This window comes from Hippichthys cyanospilos, chromosome 7 (assembly GCF_059441005.1).
Source record: "Hippichthys cyanospilos isolate Australia breed blue-spotted pipefish chromosome 7, RoL_Hcya_1.0, whole genome shotgun sequence".
In the NCBI taxonomy this organism is placed as follows: Eukaryota; Metazoa; Chordata; class Actinopteri; order Syngnathiformes; family Syngnathidae; genus Hippichthys; species Hippichthys cyanospilos.
This window is the reverse complement of record NC_142375.1, coordinates 7,238,389-7,256,169: the sequence shown is the minus strand read 5'-3', so window position 1 is coordinate 7,256,169 and position 17,781 is coordinate 7,238,389. Positions and strand designations below refer to the sequence as shown.

Below are 17,781 nucleotides of genomic sequence, written 5' to 3'. Positions count from 1 at the left end.
TAAGTGGCTATAGGAAATGACCAGAATCATATTTTGTTAAATCTAACCCCCAGGAGGCCAAGTCTTGTGTGTACACATTCTCCAGGGATCTTTTTTTTTTAACCCTAACCCATGTAAATCAAGTTGAAATTTTGTGTCTTAGTATTCATCAAACTTCAGTTTCCTGCTGTCTGCATGTGATAATGACAGATATTTAATATACAATCCATATCTCGACTTCTACCAAATTTAAATACAGCAAACGGTCATAGCTAAGACTGATTGCACAATGTTTGCTTGGGCTCAAGGAAAAACAATTACCAGAGTGAAGGAGGGCAGACAGCCTAGTATCACATTGTAATGCTGCTAGAAAACAGGACATTCAATGCAGATGTATCGTAACACATCAGAACATTTCAGGAAAATGATTTAATTTGCATATGAATTCATTCAACAGGTGAAATACTTTCCAGAAGGCTGGTACCTACCAAAACATCTATACAGTATTTGGAAAAAGAAAGAAAGAAAAAAAAACATGTTTCTGATGCAATACTGCAATTTCGCATGTTTTTTTCCACCAAGATCCTAAAAAAAGAAAAACATGCATTTTTAGCTATTAATTTATATCACAATATTCTAATTTATTGAGATGCACCTGTACAATATAGTTCATTCATCAGATCAACAATAGTGGGAAACAACCCTTGTGTGGTTAGACCAATGAATTAAGGGTACCTAGCCATGTTGTTGTACGATTTTAAAATTAGTTGAAAGGGTGCTTAAAAGAAAATTGCCAGAACACATGACCAGTCAGTTAAGGTGAATAAAACCAGGCAAATAAAACCAAATCAAACCAGATGAAACCTGCGACAATTGTTTCATATTTCTGACAATAACTGGGTGAAATGCGGGGATAAAAGCACAACTGTATTATTTTGTTCACCTTAAAACTTTTCTGGATTTAAAAAAAGCAATTAAAAAAACACATCCTTCCACAGCTTATAAATTTTTTCATAAAAAAAAAATCTAGTTGAATGTAAGGTTATTCTTCCTCAATTTCACATCACTCAGCTTTCATCAAATAGACAAATATGCAACAAATAAGTATTCACCCAATTCTCCAATCAGTCACAACATTGCATTTCCGCTAGACTCCTAAATGATCTCAATTGTTGCTTTGTGCCTCCTCTTTTTTTTAAAGGAAGTCATTTAAAGCCATCTTGTATTCGGTGGACAGTACGATGAGTATAACTCAGCCTAATAAAAAGAAAAAATACAAACGGACCAATTCACACTTGAATGTCAAACTTTTATTTTGTGATGGTCTATCCCTCACTTTGTATATACTGTATGAGAACTCACAGGAAGAGCCGTTTTGGTGGCATTTCCTCCCTTTTCTAATTTCTTTTAAAGAGTGCAGCATACGACAAACATGGTTTTGAAAGAAGCATGGCTACATATATACTCAAGTAGATACGATAAAGTAAGCATGTATGATAAATATGGTTTATATCGCTGTGTCGTCTTCAGGGCTCATGAAGATATTCCACTTTTGCATTATCCCACACAAGATTGTAATGCCTGTGCAGACTAATTACAGCTATAAAATTTGCATGGCACGCCTACTAATGTATCTACACAAAGACAAAAATGAAATGTTAATATAACATTTTGATGCCAACGTGTGTCATTGTAACTTACTAACGCAACAGTAGTCGTGGTTTTGATTTCTACATTATGTACACGCTACCAGCAAGGACACAAATGTATTTACAAGTGGACAGCAGCACGTTTGAAAATCACAGCTGATCAGAATACCATCTTTAATGTGAAAAAAGGTCAGGTAATCAATGTTATTTGTAGTTGCCCTGAAGAGCCCCCTAATTTAAGACTCTAAATTTGTTGCCAAACAGTTGAAAGATTAAGAGTCAGCTTAGCACTCAGAAGCCTTTTGAAAAGAGAAGAAATAGGCCAAAAATTAGCATGACAACTGTGAGACTTGAATAAATATGAATGAAGGTGGGTATAACTGCATGCATGTCTGTTTGACTCCCTGCAGTGTGTTTGAGCTTACATGAGTGGTGTGTATGTGCGTGTGTGTCTGTGCGCGTGTGAGAACGAGAGACAGAGAAAGGTGTCTTTCCCTAATTTGACTGTTTTATTCTTATTCGTTTATATTTTTATTAAAGGGCCTGTACCATGCAAATTAAGGTTTTTGTCGCTTAACCATGTTAAAATGCCATTTCCTCATCAAAAAAACAAACAAAAAATGTAGTTTTCATCCACTCGCGCATCTTTGAACACTCCTGCATTCCCAGTACCAGTTACTTACTCTGTTACGTCACTCATTGGGTACCAATAATGCCTGAGCGGACTAAACACATGCCCGCGCAGTGAGGAAGGATATATCATCCATCCGTTTTCTGTAGCCGCTTATCCTCATTAGGGTCACAAGACAGAACAGAGTTCAGAAGTGTCCAATTCACTTGCCATTAATGTTATTTACTGATTAGAAATATAGACATCAAAATGAAGCGCCATTTTACCAAAAGTGATACACAATCATATAGATACCTATTGTTAACCGTAGAACGTTAAGTGAAATAAAAACACGTTACAGGCCCTTTAAAATGAACTGAATGTCATAAATGTGTGTGTGTGTGAAACGAAATTATTGTCAGTATCTGAAAGTAAGGTGCAGTGGCGCCAAAGTGCCAGCAGGTGAAGCTCTAGAGGGCAGTAAGTCGGCCAGTGAGGGCCGCCTGGAGCTCTGATGGGAGGAAGACCCCCAGCTCTGTGATGATTCCACCTGTGATGAGCTGGTGCGGAGTCACATCAAATGCCGGGTTCCAAACCTCAATACCTGAAGAATCATAGCAGAAGTACAGAGCAGATTATGTGAAGAAAAAGTCCAAATACTTTTTTGTACTATTTAGATTTTTGGGGGGTCAGGTAACTCTACTTGAGCATGTATTGTTTTTAGTTTTTCAAATACATTTATTTTAACAACCTTTGACTTTCACTTCAGTTTTTACACTTGAAAATGTCTATACTTTGACTCCTTTTTCAAAAAAGGCTTGTTATTTTTTTTCCAGCAACTGTCGCAAATAAGGAGTTACTTTTCAGTTATATTACTGGCTCATTTTTCAGCTGCACAAAGACACCAACAGCACCGGGCTCATCAACCCTAGTCAAGCAAGCACATCAAATCTGTTTAATTTTGTTTCACACAAAACAGAGAACCCAGACCTAGATTCTTAACTTCAGTTCAATTGAACCCTAAGGGTTCATTGAGCGAGTGTCAGGGGTGCGGTGACAAATTTGTTGTAAATTCATGCACGGTGTTGGTTGTATTCTTTTAACAAGGCGATGGATCATTTTGTGCACCAGTACAAAAACATATACCCAGGGATGCACATAATTGGTCCGCAGGTACGCATGCCTGACAGAAGTCACTGATGCGTGACATCAAGTGCTTCACTTAGCACGTTTGCGTATCCTAACTTTGACCCATGACAAAAACCGAGCCTGAGCTGAACGTTTTACTTTTTCATGAAAGTGTCTCCATGATGTAATGTGGCTTTAATCACACTTCGATGTGGTGCATGATTTAACGCTCAGGTCCTCAGCTAGCAGACAAAACTGGTGCATTTGAGACAGGTTCAAAATGTTTCAGTCATCCCTTGCACTGACAGTGCACTGCTAATGTGGGAGCGAAACATAGGACGATTTTGAGGGAAGATTGTTTTTAATGAAAAGAAAGGGTTCATACCATATAGAATTCCTGGTACTTGTGAGTAATCCACAAAAAAACAAAATATGTGCACCCCTGCATTTCTTGAAATTGAAAAAATATCATTTTATTTTTGACTAAATAAGGTTTCAGTGAATGTTAATATGACCCTCTTGGGGATCAGTACCTTCAACAAGGTCAAGAACCACTGACATCTGGCCAGACTAAAAGGTTCTCCTTATCCTGACAAACGAATGACAGCAGAGACGAGACGTGCAATTTGCAATTGCACGTCCTTCTCTCCAAGGACCTTTGTGCCCATTAAATGAGTGTTCTTTAATTACTGGGGAGCACTGCTCTGCTCTACAAATGCAATTTTAGATCAATGACTCAGCCCAGCACTAACAAAATCAACTCTAACACACGCAAAATCAACACACACACACACACACACACAATTTTTACAGACATACCTCAATTCAAGCGCACAAGTTGGGAAAGCTACAAGTGTCATTTAATCCAAGTTTGCTCCAATACTTCTTTTTGTTCCAAAGTGCCATAATTATTGCTGAACACCAAAAGAACAATATTATTTAATGGGACCTCAAATAATTGGGATTGAAATAGTTGCGCAATCATCCTAATGCTGTCTATACTATCTTGCGACGTGAAAAGGACCCGGCAGTTTCCATGGGGACCCTGGACTACATACAGAATTGATCTTTAACATTGTCATAAAGCAGCTGTGACACCTGTCATGTTGCATTAGTACTAGCGTAAATGCTAACCTTATTGTTCAGGAGAGCGCACAAGCGATGCTGTATGCTAATATGATCAATGCCCATTTCAAGAGAGATTCATGAGGCAGGACTTTTGTTCCAATACTCATTATTTCAAGTAAGTTTAAGAATTTATATTGAAAGTTTTTCATTTGCAACATTCCCAAAATTGCCAAACCTAAATTCCCTTTGAAATATACCGTAAAGATGAAACCTTCCGGAAATGTACCCTTTGAAAATGGAATTTGAATTAAAAGGGAAATCCCATTCTTAGAAATTTTTACAACTGTAAGGGGAACCAGACAACAATTAACATTAAAATATTTCTATAATTTTGTTAAGAAGATTGGGTGTGCCAGTTAAAATTGTGGGAATATCAATATCGTACATAGACTACCTGAGCATTGCCAACCAAACATCCCTGACACAAAATACAAGTATGGAGCATGAAACATATGGCGTTATATTTGTGCCACAATTACGCACGCGCGGGAAAAAAAATTGAGCGTTGAAAATAAAACTGAGCGAGCGAAAACAGATTTTGAGCGCAGAAAAAAAGTTCTTGAAAAGAAGTTTCTCACTCAAAATTCCTTTTTGCTCGCTCGCAATAGCATTCTCGCGCTCAACGTTCACGATACTCCTCCCTCCCTCGCTCAACATCGCGTTTGCTCAACATCGAGCTCTCGCTCGCTCGAGTCGTCCTCTGCGCTCGCTCAGTTCTGCTCACGCGTTACGTTTGTGCCACAAAACCAGCCAATCAGAGCTTGTAAAAGCACATTGATTGACAGCTTGATATCCAATGAGATTGCTTGTTGTGTTCACCCGGAAGGAGCAAACAAGAGTGCGTCACATCGACGTGGGCGGGAGTTGTGGGCTTATATTATTAAAGTACAAAAACTAACAAGGTATTTCTGTCAAATGATACAATACAGTAATAATAATGATATAAAAGTAATTCTCCAGCCCAAGTCCATGTTGACGCACTCTCGTTTGCCCTGTTCAGGTGAACACAGGGCAAACGAGAGTGCGTCAACGGATAGCGTACAAGCAATCTCATTGGATACTGAGCTGTGTCAATCAAAGTGCTTTTACAAGCTCTGATTGGCTGGTTTTGTGGCACAAACGTAACGCGTGAGCAGAACTGAGCGAGCGCAGAGGACGACTCGAGCGAGCGAGAGCTCAATGTTGAGCAAACGCGATGTTGAGCGAGGGAGAGAGGAGTATCGCGAGCGAGAGAGCGAGATGTTGAGCGAGAGAGGGCTATCCCGAGCGAGCAAAAAGGAATTGTGAGCGAGCAATTTCTTTTTCTGTGTTCAAACTCCATCGGCGCGCGCTCAAACTCTTATCATTACGCGCTCAATAGTTTTTTTCTTGCTCTCAAAATCTGTTTTCGCTCGCTCAGTTTGATTTTCTCCGCTCAATTTTTTTTCCGCGCGTGCGTAATTGTGGCACAAATATAACGCCATAGAAACATGCCTGAATAAATGTAGCAGTAAGGAGAAATTTAAAAGAAAAAGAGTGAGTTAACACACAAATATACCCAGGTAATATTTACATAGCACTTTCAAATGCTAGCCTGTTTATTCAGGGGTCAGCAACCCGCAGCGCCGGAGACGAATGTGGCTCTTTAGCGCCGCCCTAGCGGCTATGTGGAGCTTTTTCAAAAATGTATGAAAATGGGAAATGACGTTACAAGAGTGAATAGAATAAATCTTAAAAACTTTAAGATTTGCGTCAGTGAAGATTTGCCGCAGAGCCTGTCACACATTTCTTTCAGCTCATTGTGCGTATGGCATGCGGATGAGATCATACAACGCTAATCCGTGTTGGCCTTGAGTTGCCCAAATTAAAAAATAGATATATAATAAAACAGAATGTGTTTGATGGACCATGGACCCCAGAGGGAAAAGAGAAACATGGCTGAGGAGAAAAGACGTTTCAACAGTTCTTTGGACCGAATAATTGGCTTTCATTGCCAATGCAGAAGGATTGTAATGAGAAGTTGTCAAATAACAAAAACATCTTACATGTCCAATACTGAGAAGCTGTCCTGTGATGTCCAAAAACAGAAGTCACTTTAAATGGGTAAGAACACAATCTTGTCATAGGCATATTTAGTAACAAATTGGCTATTTGTGTAAAGCGACACCTGATGTTTGTCAGCATATATTTGGAGACGCACAGGCATATATTGTATTTTGTTACTCAGACACGAGGACGGAATTCTATGTTGTTGTTTATTTCCAAATACTCAAAATAAAAATAACAAAATCAGTTGTCCTTTGCCTGTGTTTCTATAATTTCATCAATGCGAAGAAACATTTATATTGTAATGGAAGTTAAACTTCCAAACACCATCATACAGCAGAAGTAGACACATGGTGCATCACTCTCACAGAGATGCAATCGAGGGAAAATAAACATTTAATTATGAGTGCTCATTATTGAAGCCTATATGCCACGTGTTGCCTTCATGATAAGGTTTAGATAAGGCTTTCAATTTTTTTGCGTTTTTTTTGGTTTCAATATGGCTATGAACATTTTGGGTTGCCAACCCCTGGCTTAGTTGGTAACATTTCCTTGCTTGCTTTTGTCATATAACACTAGTTTAGCCTAGCATGTCGTATTATTGTATTTCATTAATATTGCAACTGGTTAAAAATAATAACTCATAGCAAAGTTCACAAACAGGAAAAAAAGTGAATGATTCTTTATTGTTTGTTTTTAAAGGGAAATTTGTAGAATTTGTTTAAAACAATTTGTTTAAAACAATTTTTGGGCGGCACGTCGGAGGGGTGGTTAGCACGTCTGTCTCACATACAGTATGCACGCATAGTTTTCAAATACCTGTCGCAGCAATGGGGACTCCATTTATACTGGTGAGTTCTTCAGGCGGGCGAACTTCGATTACGATCTCCCTGCCACTTTCCAGGCTCAAGTCACAAGAAGTGCTCGGAGCGGCCACATAGAAAGGGATCCCATGATGCTTGGCAGCAATGGCTAGCTGGTATGTCCCCACTTTGTTGGCGGTGTCGCCATTAGCAACCACCCTGTCAGCTCCTACCACCACGGCTGTATGCGAAAGCCAAGAGACAACCTCGGTTAAGATTATATGGATTTGAAATGAGGAGAAGTGGAGCGAGAAACCCAAACCTGTGATGTTCACTTCTCTCATGGTAAGCGCTGCCATGCTGTCTGTGATTAGCGTAGCAGGGATCCCCTCTGCTACAGCTTCGTACGCCGTGAGTCGAGACCCCTGGTTGTAGGGCCTCGTCTCTGTGCAGTAGACACGCTTCAGCCTGCCAAGCGAGTGGAGGCTTCGCACCACTCCTACACACACACAGACGCAGGCTTAGATATATTTGCAGCTGTATGGCTACCAGAATAGTTGAAATAGGAAATTGGTCAACCATGTTTTCCAATCGTCAATTAGTCGCTTTCATTTATTTTACGCATGTGTTCTCAGTTTAGTCCCAGCGTGCGTTTTCTTACATCGGGAAGTTCCGCAGTGAGTGTTTTTGGGGGAATGTTTTCCATCTCGCCTCATGTCTTCACTACTTTAACCCTCAGTTAGGGTCCCTCCATGTAGAACAGCTTGGCTTTGGCGGACAAGATTAATAAATTGCGACTTCAGATTAAAAAACACAAGGAACTCATTGACTGTAATGTCATGTGACTCATGGAAACATAGCTACCCAGTGGAATACTGGACAACGTTATCAAACTAGCTGGGCGGTACTCAGTGACTTCGGTAAGAAAAAGGGCAGAGGACTATATTTACTCGTACTTAAACTTGATTATACTACTGCGTAGGTCCATATCTACAAATACATTGTTTGTTTTATTCAAAAGTAGTGAATGTTCTACAGTACAAATTCACAGTTCATGGTTATCTTAAATGTAGCAAACTAACAAGTACCATTTGTGCTCTTTGAAGACAGATAGCACTTTTAAATTCAACAATTAAGTTTTATTTTGTGCATTGATTGAAAATACAGTTCTTTGAGTCATGCGTGTGTATTTATATATACTTTATTATCTGAGGTGCAGGAGGGTATTTAAAATCTGCATCAGAAATGTAGCGAATTTCAAGTAAAAATATCAATGATCATGATAAGTCAACTAATAAAAAAATAATCATGACAATCGCTGATTAATCGACGACTGAAATAATCATTAGCGACAGCCCCCTCATTATTGAATCATACCTAGTGCAGTCCCATATCCAGCTGTTGCGAGTGAGCCAGTGTTGCAGTGTGTGAGGATGGTCACGGAGTCCCTCGGAACTCCCGAAAGGATGTGCTGGGCGCCAAAATTTCCTATCTTCTTGTTGTCATTGACATCTCGCTCCAGCATGTCTTCAATCCAGGCAATTACACTGCGGGGAGGCATGACAAATTAGACTCCCAGTGAGCACATCATATGCAGTTTAAGTGCATACATGCACATGGACCAAATTGTTACAAGTAAGCTCAGCACATGCAAAATTGTGAATAGCATTCAAGAGAAAAAATGATAATGGTCAATAAAATACTTTTGATAAAAATGAAACTTCTGTGAGACTGTTTTTTTGGACAGATGACACCATACTGGAACTACAGTAAGTAGAAGTAGAAGCTCCATCTAAACTATGTTTGCATCACCAGTTTCTAAATGGATCTTTTTTGCACGCAGTGATGCAATGGTAACATTGAAGAATGACATCACATTTACTGTACCTAGGGCCCAGCTTGTGAAGATGATTACATGACCAAATCCAGAAAACAGGTGAGCTGTAATGGTGGTGACGTACCAAAACATATGCAGAATTTTACGCAACCCCTTAGACCCCACAATGTCTGTCCACCATCTACAAGTATGTTTGCATTTGAATCCATTATGAGTGAAAAATTAAATAGTTACTTTTTGAAAGACCTCAAAATCCTCATGTTTGTTCCACCATTAACATTACATTGAAGAAAGTAAGCCCACACCTGTGGACTGACCAAGAGTGCAGATTTTTCAAAGTTTATTAAATTTACCAAAATCTGACTGAGGAGGTTCTGGGCTGACACAAGCAATATGGACAATTTAATTCTGACGTGCTTGGAGTATTTTTCACACAAACTGTTAAATGTCCAATCAGACGTTCAGAGAAAGGACCACAGTTCTTATTTCTTTCATCAGCTAACATTCATGGAGCTTTATTGTATGATACAGATGTGTTGTGCCAGCTGCTACCTGGGCACAAAAAGAAAAAACCTAAGTTAGATTGTTTATTGCTGGTCAATATTGATGACAGACAAAGAAGTGAAACAAAAATGCTAATGCCAATACATTTGCCTTTGTGAAACATTTTTAAAAAATGATACGATTTATTTTGAATTCAACTGAATTTGTTAGTCAGTGTTGTGGAGTTTTTTAGGGTTTAGGAGAGATCAGTAAAGCCTGAACGTGGGTGTTTTTTTTTTTTTTGGGGTGTTTTTAAGCTTCAATGACACAAGTCTTAACAGAGCAGTCTGATGGTCTGCAAGCGAGTGTGAAGGGACAAGTAAGAGAGGAGATTCTTATTCACTCGTACTAAATGAAAGCCAGTGTTCAATTTACCTATCAGTCAGCACAGTAAAATTAATTACAAGAAGGGATGCAAAAACCAGAAAATATGTCTGTGTAGAACTCACTTATTTGTCAAGTTTGTCTCATTACAGCTACACAGCTCTCATGTATATTAAATGAAAGGGTCTTTGTTCAAACAAAAGCAGGTGGTCTGCGAATGACAAAATGCTATCTCCCATTCATACGACATTAAAGGCATTGAGGCGATTCAAATTGAAAAAATATTTAGAAGCCATTTATAGAATCTCTTTTGCAGTAAAACAATTGCCTAGACAAGAGAAAGGGAATATTGTTGGCTAAATTAATTAAAATTAATTACAAGAAGGGATGCAAAAACCAGAAAATATGTCTGTGTAGAACTCACTTATTTGTCAAGTTTGTCTCATTGCAGCTACACAGTTCTCATGTATATTAAATGAAAGGGTCTTTGTTCAAACAAAAGCAGGTGGTCTGCGAATGACAAAATGCTATCTCCCATTCATACGACATTAAAGGCATTGAGGCGATTCAAATTGAAAAAATATTTAGAAGCCATTTATAGAATCTCTTTTACAGTAAAACAATTGCCTAGACAAGAGAAAGGGAATATTGTTGGCTAAAACATAATGGACAAAAAAAAAAAAAAAAACTATCAAGACAGATGGCATTAACTGCAGGATCTGCCAAATCTCCAATCTGCTACATTGTTAAGAAGAAAGAATGCACTGGTAGCCACGGCAGCAGCCAAAAGTTTAAATGACCAAAAATGGAAAACCTTGTGAAAGAGAAAAATCTTGAGACACTCGTGGTCACATCAAATCCCAGAAAAGAGTGGCATATCACTATTAAAAAAAAGTGACAATTGGACAATGAACAATTCCTCGTCAGGCTGATGCATCGAGTTCGATCCAGTTTCTTAGAAGACTTCCCCAGTATGTTTAACTGTTTTTATCCACTATTTGACAATTATATAATACAGTTAAAACCAATTTGAATGCAAATAAGGCACTTCAGGTAATTTAATGATTTTGGTGCGCATTGGCGACAAAAATCTGGTGCTGGGAACAGGTGCAGCGATGCTTTCACCTCGCCTTTATAATCAGCTACCCTTGACAAACACAGGCACCTGTTCAAAAACTGAAATCCAACTTTGCCAACCTTTCTTTCAGCTGCTCGGAGTTCTTCTCCATGCTCTCATTCTCAGCAAACTCCATTAGTTCACGAGCAGCGCGGCCCATGTTGACAGCGGTGGGCCTTGCAGAAGTCAGGCGACATAGAGATTCACGGATGAACGTCACGGGGTCATCCTCACTCACACCTGCTCGTAACTGCACAGCCAGGCTGAGGCACCCTACGATGGCGATGGCTGGGGCACCGCGTACCTGGAAAAGAGCCAGAACCACATCGTTTCTTTGCAAATTCCAGTGGTACTTAAAACTATTGGTTTGTTCGTTCTGTGACCATGCATCGATATTAAAGTACAGTGGGCCCCCGGGTTACGAACTTAATCCGTTCAGCGGCTACGCTCGTATCTCGAATTGCTCGTATAGCGGGCAATCCAAACCCATGTTAATTCGTGAGTGCGTGCAACGCGCGCAGAAGCCTTAGGTAAAATCATCACGCTGTATACATAAATTAATATTAAGTGACATAATCTACTGTACAGTTGCATTAAATAACAAATACAAAGGATAAATGACTTTTACCTTTGGAAAGACGTGACTTGTGCTGAGATAAGCAGAGATGAGCAGAGATGAATGCTCTAAGTCAATACGGTAAATCAGATATGCTATTGGTCTTACAGTGTCAAAGTAACTTTTTCAGTCAGGGTTTTCTCTACTTCCTTCCATCCCAACCAGCTGTGCCATCAAGCTAGATAAAGGCGTTCGGCCAATAGCATATCGGCACTTCTGTGATTGACGTGTGACACCGGCCAATAGCATCTCCGTGAGTGAGACCGGGTGACCTTAATCGACCAATAGCATATTGGCGTCTCCTTGACTGACTGATAATTATTTGCACTTTTTTTTTAAACGGTTGGAATGTATTGACATCTTATTGATTAAAACACATTTAAATCTGTGACGATTTTTTGTCCTGCAATCGGCACACTTAATTTCATGTCAACTGTTTTTCCCGACGTGAATTGAGCACGGTGGAAGCGGAGAGGTGGTTGTGTGTGTTGCATTTACTAGGCAGCACACTTATGGCTTGTTCGAGCGTCAGTTCACCTTTGGTTACAACTCACAAAATTGCAACAATGACGCTGTCCCAATGCATATCGGGAGATCGCCGACTAACCTGACATGCAATCTTGTCTAGCAACCATTATATGGCGCTGTATCATCACCCGTAATAGGGTGCAGAGATTAACCTCTTGAGTTAATACGGCAACGCATATAGGCTATTGGTCTTACAGTGTTACAGTAACTCTTTCAGTCATGGTGCAAATCACGGAGATACTAAAACATCATCCTCTTATTTCTTCCTTTACCGCTGCTAGTAATTTTAGAAGCTATGTCTAACAGATAAAGTTTGCAAAGTCTTCAAAACATTCCGTTTTTCACTCATTTTGTCTACTTCCTTCCATCCTGTCCCATCAAGCTAGATAAAGGCGTTCGGCCAATAGCATATCGGCATTTCTGTGATTGACGTGTGACGCCGGCCAATAGCATCTCCGTGAGTGAGACCGGGTGACCTTAATCGACCAATAGCATATTGGCGTCTCCTTGACTGACTGATAATTATTCGCACTTTTTTTTAAACGGTTGGAATGTATTGACAATTAATTAAAAAAAAACACACACATTTAAACCAATGACAATTCTTTGTCCTGCAATCGGCACATTTAATTTCATGTCAGCTGTTTTTCCCTTTAGCTGTACAAACACTACACTTAAATGGTAATATATTTAGACACCGTGAGTGAGAAAGTCAGTGTGAGATTGTAAGACCAATAGCGTTCACGTTACCGCCATAAGTATCTATTAATGATTGTAGATGACGCAACTGCTGAATATATTGACGCAGTTAGGCGAGAACATTTCTACATACTCAATGGCTGGTTTGACGGAATGCTCGCAAGACGAGAGGTTTGCTCGTAAGCGGAGGACAAAATTCTCCCTGATCCACGCTCGTAAGGCGGAATGTTCGCAAATCAGGATGCTCGTAAGCAGGGGGCTGACTGTATAGCAATTCAGCAAATCAATCAAAAAACTTTGAAGGGCGAGAGGTAAGAATAATTTTCCTGGAAAATAGTAATCATAATGCGACACTTGACGCTATCCTGCAATTACTCAAAGCATTTTTGCTGAGACCGATAACTATTTTGTCACAACAGGTCTGTTGAGCTCCTCTTCAAAAATGTGCGCCGTCTAGCTAACGGACTGACGATTACAATTTGGTCTGGCATGAAAAAATGGTGAACCAACGGTAATGAAAGGGGGATGGGGCACTGAGGACTGACAAACCAAAAAAATAAATAAATGATAAAAATTGTTACTAAAAATACAGATGTTATTCAATTAAGATTTGCTCAGGGAATTTCTTTTAAATGATTGATTCCTTTCAACTTCAAAGAAAAAGACATTTACATGAAAATGCTAACTTTTAATGAAAAGAAGAAGGAAGAAGTCTTATGATAATATCTGACCTATTTAAACAAGAAATATTTACCTTTTCTCATTTAAATTACATTCAAATGCAATCGGGAACACTCATAGTATGATTTTTACACATTCACACTCACCATTACTATTAAGACCAAAAGTTTCAATAAATTGACATACTGTAGCTTACAGCGCATTTTACTAAACCCTCTAGCTCTGTTTGAAGCACTTAAGTCTTGAACAAAAATGAGGAAAAGGAATTGGAAGTAAAAATGTATTTTTACATACTTTATATCACACAATTGCCTATTTACACATGACGGCAAGTACTCGAGTAACTCTTGTCTTAATTGAAACATTAAAAAAAACAACTGGAAAATAACTATATTGAACAAAACCTCTAGAGTAATAGCTTTTAATGTTATGATGGTATGGCGATAATGTCTGTCATGTTTTATTTTAATATATATTAGGGTTGCACGATTATGTCCAAAAAAAAAATAAAATAAATCACAATTGTTTTGGTCAAAATAGAAATCACAGATAGTAATCACGATTATTCATCATGTTTGGTCAAACATGTCTATTTATTGCACACGTAAAAATAATCATAATAAACTAAAATAAATAAAGTAAAAAATAATTTAAACTAATTCATGCAAGACATGGCAAAAACGTGGCACACTGGGCAACACAGCTAACGTATTTGCTGAATCCAAACTAATGAAAAAAATGAAGCCTACTCAGAACCAAGCACATACTACAACAGGCCTGTAACAACACTTACAACAGCCTTAATGTTTTTTTGTTTTTTTTTCAAGAAAAAAAATAACAGAACAAAAGTAACAGAATGATTCGAAATGAGTATTGATTTAGCAGTCAAAATGTCATTTTTGGTCATTTCAAACCCAATTAATTCAAATTTTTGCAAATTGTGTTTGTCCAAAATGGGTCTCATTTGACAACTAGCAATGTATATACTAGGGATCAGGTGAGAAACTCAATGCCATTTCACTCTGGTGCTGATGGGTGGCTGCTTAAAGTACCAGAAATACTCAAAGTGAGAATGGACTTAGCAGTCAAAATGTCATATTTGGTCATTTCAAACTGAACATATTCAATTGTTTTGCCAATTGTATTTTGCAAAATGAGTCTCAATTGACAGATAGCACAGCATATTAGGAGGTGAGAAAATCTGAGGCTTTTGTCAAAGGCTCCTAAAGTGGAATTGGATGCTGAAAGCACACCCGTGAACCCATTCTATTGATGCGTTTAGACCGAACGTGAAATATTGCATCGCTACACTTATTTGGTAGGCTTTCAGTTGAGGTTGTTGTTAATGGTACTGCCCTTTGAGTCGCAGCTGCAGGATTTGCTCGTTTGCTATTTCTTAAGCTGAATGAAGTTTTAACCTTGCATTTGCCCCCTGGTGGTAGAATGACTGAGAGTGCTTGATTTGACAGCTGGTTTTTTATAATTTATATGATATGTGTGTATGTGTATGTATATATATATTAGTCTTCACTGCTACCTAGCTAGTGTAAAATGTGTGTACATTACAGTAGGTAGATTCATAACAGTCAAGACTTACTTCGGTTTTTAAATCACCGAGCCAGATGATTCTACCGTTGACCACAAAGCAATGTGAGATTCCACTTAAGATAAGCCATGTAAAACCTCAAAGAACAATCGCTACATTGTTGGAACAATGAGTGAGCAATGTGTATGAAGATGTTTACGAATAAATGAATGCCTTTTTTAATAAATTGTTTGCCTTTTAGGTCATATATGAAATCTTTTCCACGAAATACTTAATTATTATAGAATAACATTAATATTATTATTAATAATATTACTAGTTAAGAATCCATAGGCAAGCTTGGTAAATGGTAATTTTAGGACAGAATCCTGGCTCTATTAAATCAGCATGGTGAGATTAATGAGGCTGCATGGAACATAGTGTTCAAACAAATTTGCTTGTGTTGACTTTATAACATTTATTTATAACAAACAGCACTGTTATATAAAACGTTATATATATATTATATATATATATATATATATATATATATATATATATATATATATATATATATATATATATTGGTTATATAAAACGTAGCATGACACAGTATGACAATGTCAGGAAATTAATTTAATGAATCATAATGACTTCATGCCTCGCATCTTGGACCACAAAGGACAATACATACAATTTTACCAAGTGATGGCCTGTAACTCAAAAACGTATAATTGGGGCACTCATAAGTGAAAATTGTATTCTCTCCCTGAGTATGAGCAAAAAGTTTAGTGTCATTGCTCTGAAATTACAATCTCAGTAATATCTCCCTCTGTCTTTAAAAGGCATCACCCAACGGCTTTAGCTCAATCCTTCATGCTGACACAATCAAAATATCATACTTGTGAGAACTGTATGTTTGTGGAACTGGAAGAAAGAAAGACGGTCCTAAATTCTTAGACCGTGCCCACCAGCTACAAAAGAAAGTCCAACAGTTATGCAAGTTCACTTCTGTTCTTCAAGTATGCCGTGGTAAATGCTCTGGATTTGTCACCGAGTGCAGCACAGGACCAAAAATGTGAACAAAAACCCTGGCAGGGAGCATTAATAATTCATCAATAAGCCCTCTGTGGGAAAGGAGGGGTCCGCTTGACGCGTGACCGAATATACGATTTTCAAGCTTGCACTACACGATACGTAATGTATACATTACGGATTTGTCGTGCGTGGTGGTAGGGGGGGTACTTCACAGAAATCCAGGCCGAGTGTGGGGAGAGCAGGGCCGCACATGCGTGTGCCGGCGGTGGCGGGAGCACAAAGGAGTCGGGAGGAGATGCACATGCAGCCGGCGTGCATGGAGAGTAGTGGAGGGGAGGGGATGCAAGTCTTACCTTCATGGACTTGATGGCCTCGTAGGCGTCCTGCACCGTGCGGATGTCATCGTAGACCGTCTGCTGAGGCAGCAGCAGCTGGTTGAGGATCTGCAAAGAGCCGGCACGGTAGCGGATCGCTTCCAGCGTCATGACCGACACAACGAGGCGAGATGTTGGGGAGGATAACGCGGACGGGCGGGTAGCTGGCACGCACTCATAAAATATCACACGCGCACACCTTCGCACTCTTGAACCAGCGAGCGCGGCCTAGCAGTCGACTGGTGTCACCAAGAAAAAAAAAAGTTGAGGAGATAACTGGCAGGAAGACGAGACGTAGGACGAGGGAGGAAAATAAGGAGAAGAGGGAGAGGGTTGGAGAGCTTCACCTACACTGACAGGCAGGCAGACACGGAACCACGTGTCCACGAAGCAGGAAGTCGTGGCTCTTTGGCCGCGCCCATTCAACGCTCTCTCCGATGTGATCCCTCCTCCTTGTTGGGTTGTGCCCTGACCCATCCCCCCTTCTCTCTTACAGACCCTTTGTCAGGGGAAATTTCACATCCAAAACCCATATTAGCAAAACACTAAAGCCCCCCGTTTCCCCCGACAGTTGCAAGCAATTTCTAGTTCTACCAACAATGCTTCTATTTCTGTTGCTTTCGGTCTGCTTAGTCCACAAATGCAGCGTTTCCCTATTAATCCAATACCTTTAAAATGAATGGGATAACAATGAATGTTTTATGTGCAATCTAATTTGATCTTTATACCAAACCAAATATTTTCGCAATTTGGAGGTCTTAATTTATCCAATTACAACAAACAAATGCTTTTGGACGAAGGCCCCCGAGTTTATTTGGAATAACCGTTATATTTTACATATTTTTTTTCCTCGACTGGTTAAAAAAATAATACGATTTTGGTCAGCCAGTTCAGTAGTAAAGGAGTAAAGTGTTTCACGCTATAGCTCCATAGTCCGTACAGAAAAAAAGTTGCAAAAAAATTTGAAAAAAAAAAGAGCGAAATAATTGTGGTCATGAATATTTATTTCCAAATGGGAGGTTTTTGTTTTATGTAGCTCAATTTGCTTAGAGGTAGCAAATCCAAAATCAATGGAAAATATGGATAATATATTTTTTTTTGTGAAGGAGCCACAATATATATAATTTGAATGAATATAGTCATTTCCTAAATACAGGACACACCTGTTTATAGGATG

At 39.0% G+C, this 17,781-nt stretch overlaps 1 protein-coding gene across 2 annotated transcripts; it reads right to left on the bottom strand.

The window, feature by feature from the left end:
* Window positions 1–389: 389 nt before the first annotated feature.
* Window positions 390–16,979, bottom strand: mri1 (methylthioribose-1-phosphate isomerase 1). 2 transcript variants are annotated; one of them, XM_088420128.1, is made up of 7 exons: window positions 16,804–16,979; window positions 16,584–16,673; window positions 11,224–11,447; window positions 8,700–8,869; window positions 7,645–7,821; window positions 7,339–7,563; window positions 390–2,842 (listed from the first exon to the last, which is right to left on the bottom strand). In XM_088420128.1, the coding sequence occupies exons 2-7, from the start codon at window positions 16,587–16,589 to the stop codon at window positions 2,709–2,711; spliced, it is 936 nt and encodes a 311-aa protein (XP_088276254.1). In that variant the 5' UTR covers window positions 16,590–16,673; window positions 16,804–16,979; the 3' UTR covers window positions 390–2,708. The 2 variants fall into 2 exon arrangements, with proteins under 2 accessions (XP_088276254.1, XP_088276253.1); XM_088420127.1 differs by having other exon boundaries at window positions 16,584–16,979.
* Window positions 16,980–17,781: the final 802 nt, after the last annotated feature.

Bases quoted from the DNA above. Each gene is read 5' to 3' on its own strand.
- mri1 (XM_088420127.1), bottom strand. From the start codon at position 16,715: ATGACGCTGGAAGCGATCCGCTACCGTGCCGGCTCTTTGCAGATCCTC. The intron at 7,822-8,699 runs GTATGATTCAAT...GTGTGTGTGTAG, and splicing joins TGGATATGGGACTGCACTAG to GAGTGGTGCGAAGCCTCCAC. The intron at 2,843-7,338 runs GTATTTGAAAAC...ATGATTCTTCAG, and splicing joins AGTCCCCATTGCTGCGACAG to GTATTGAGGTTTGGAACCCG.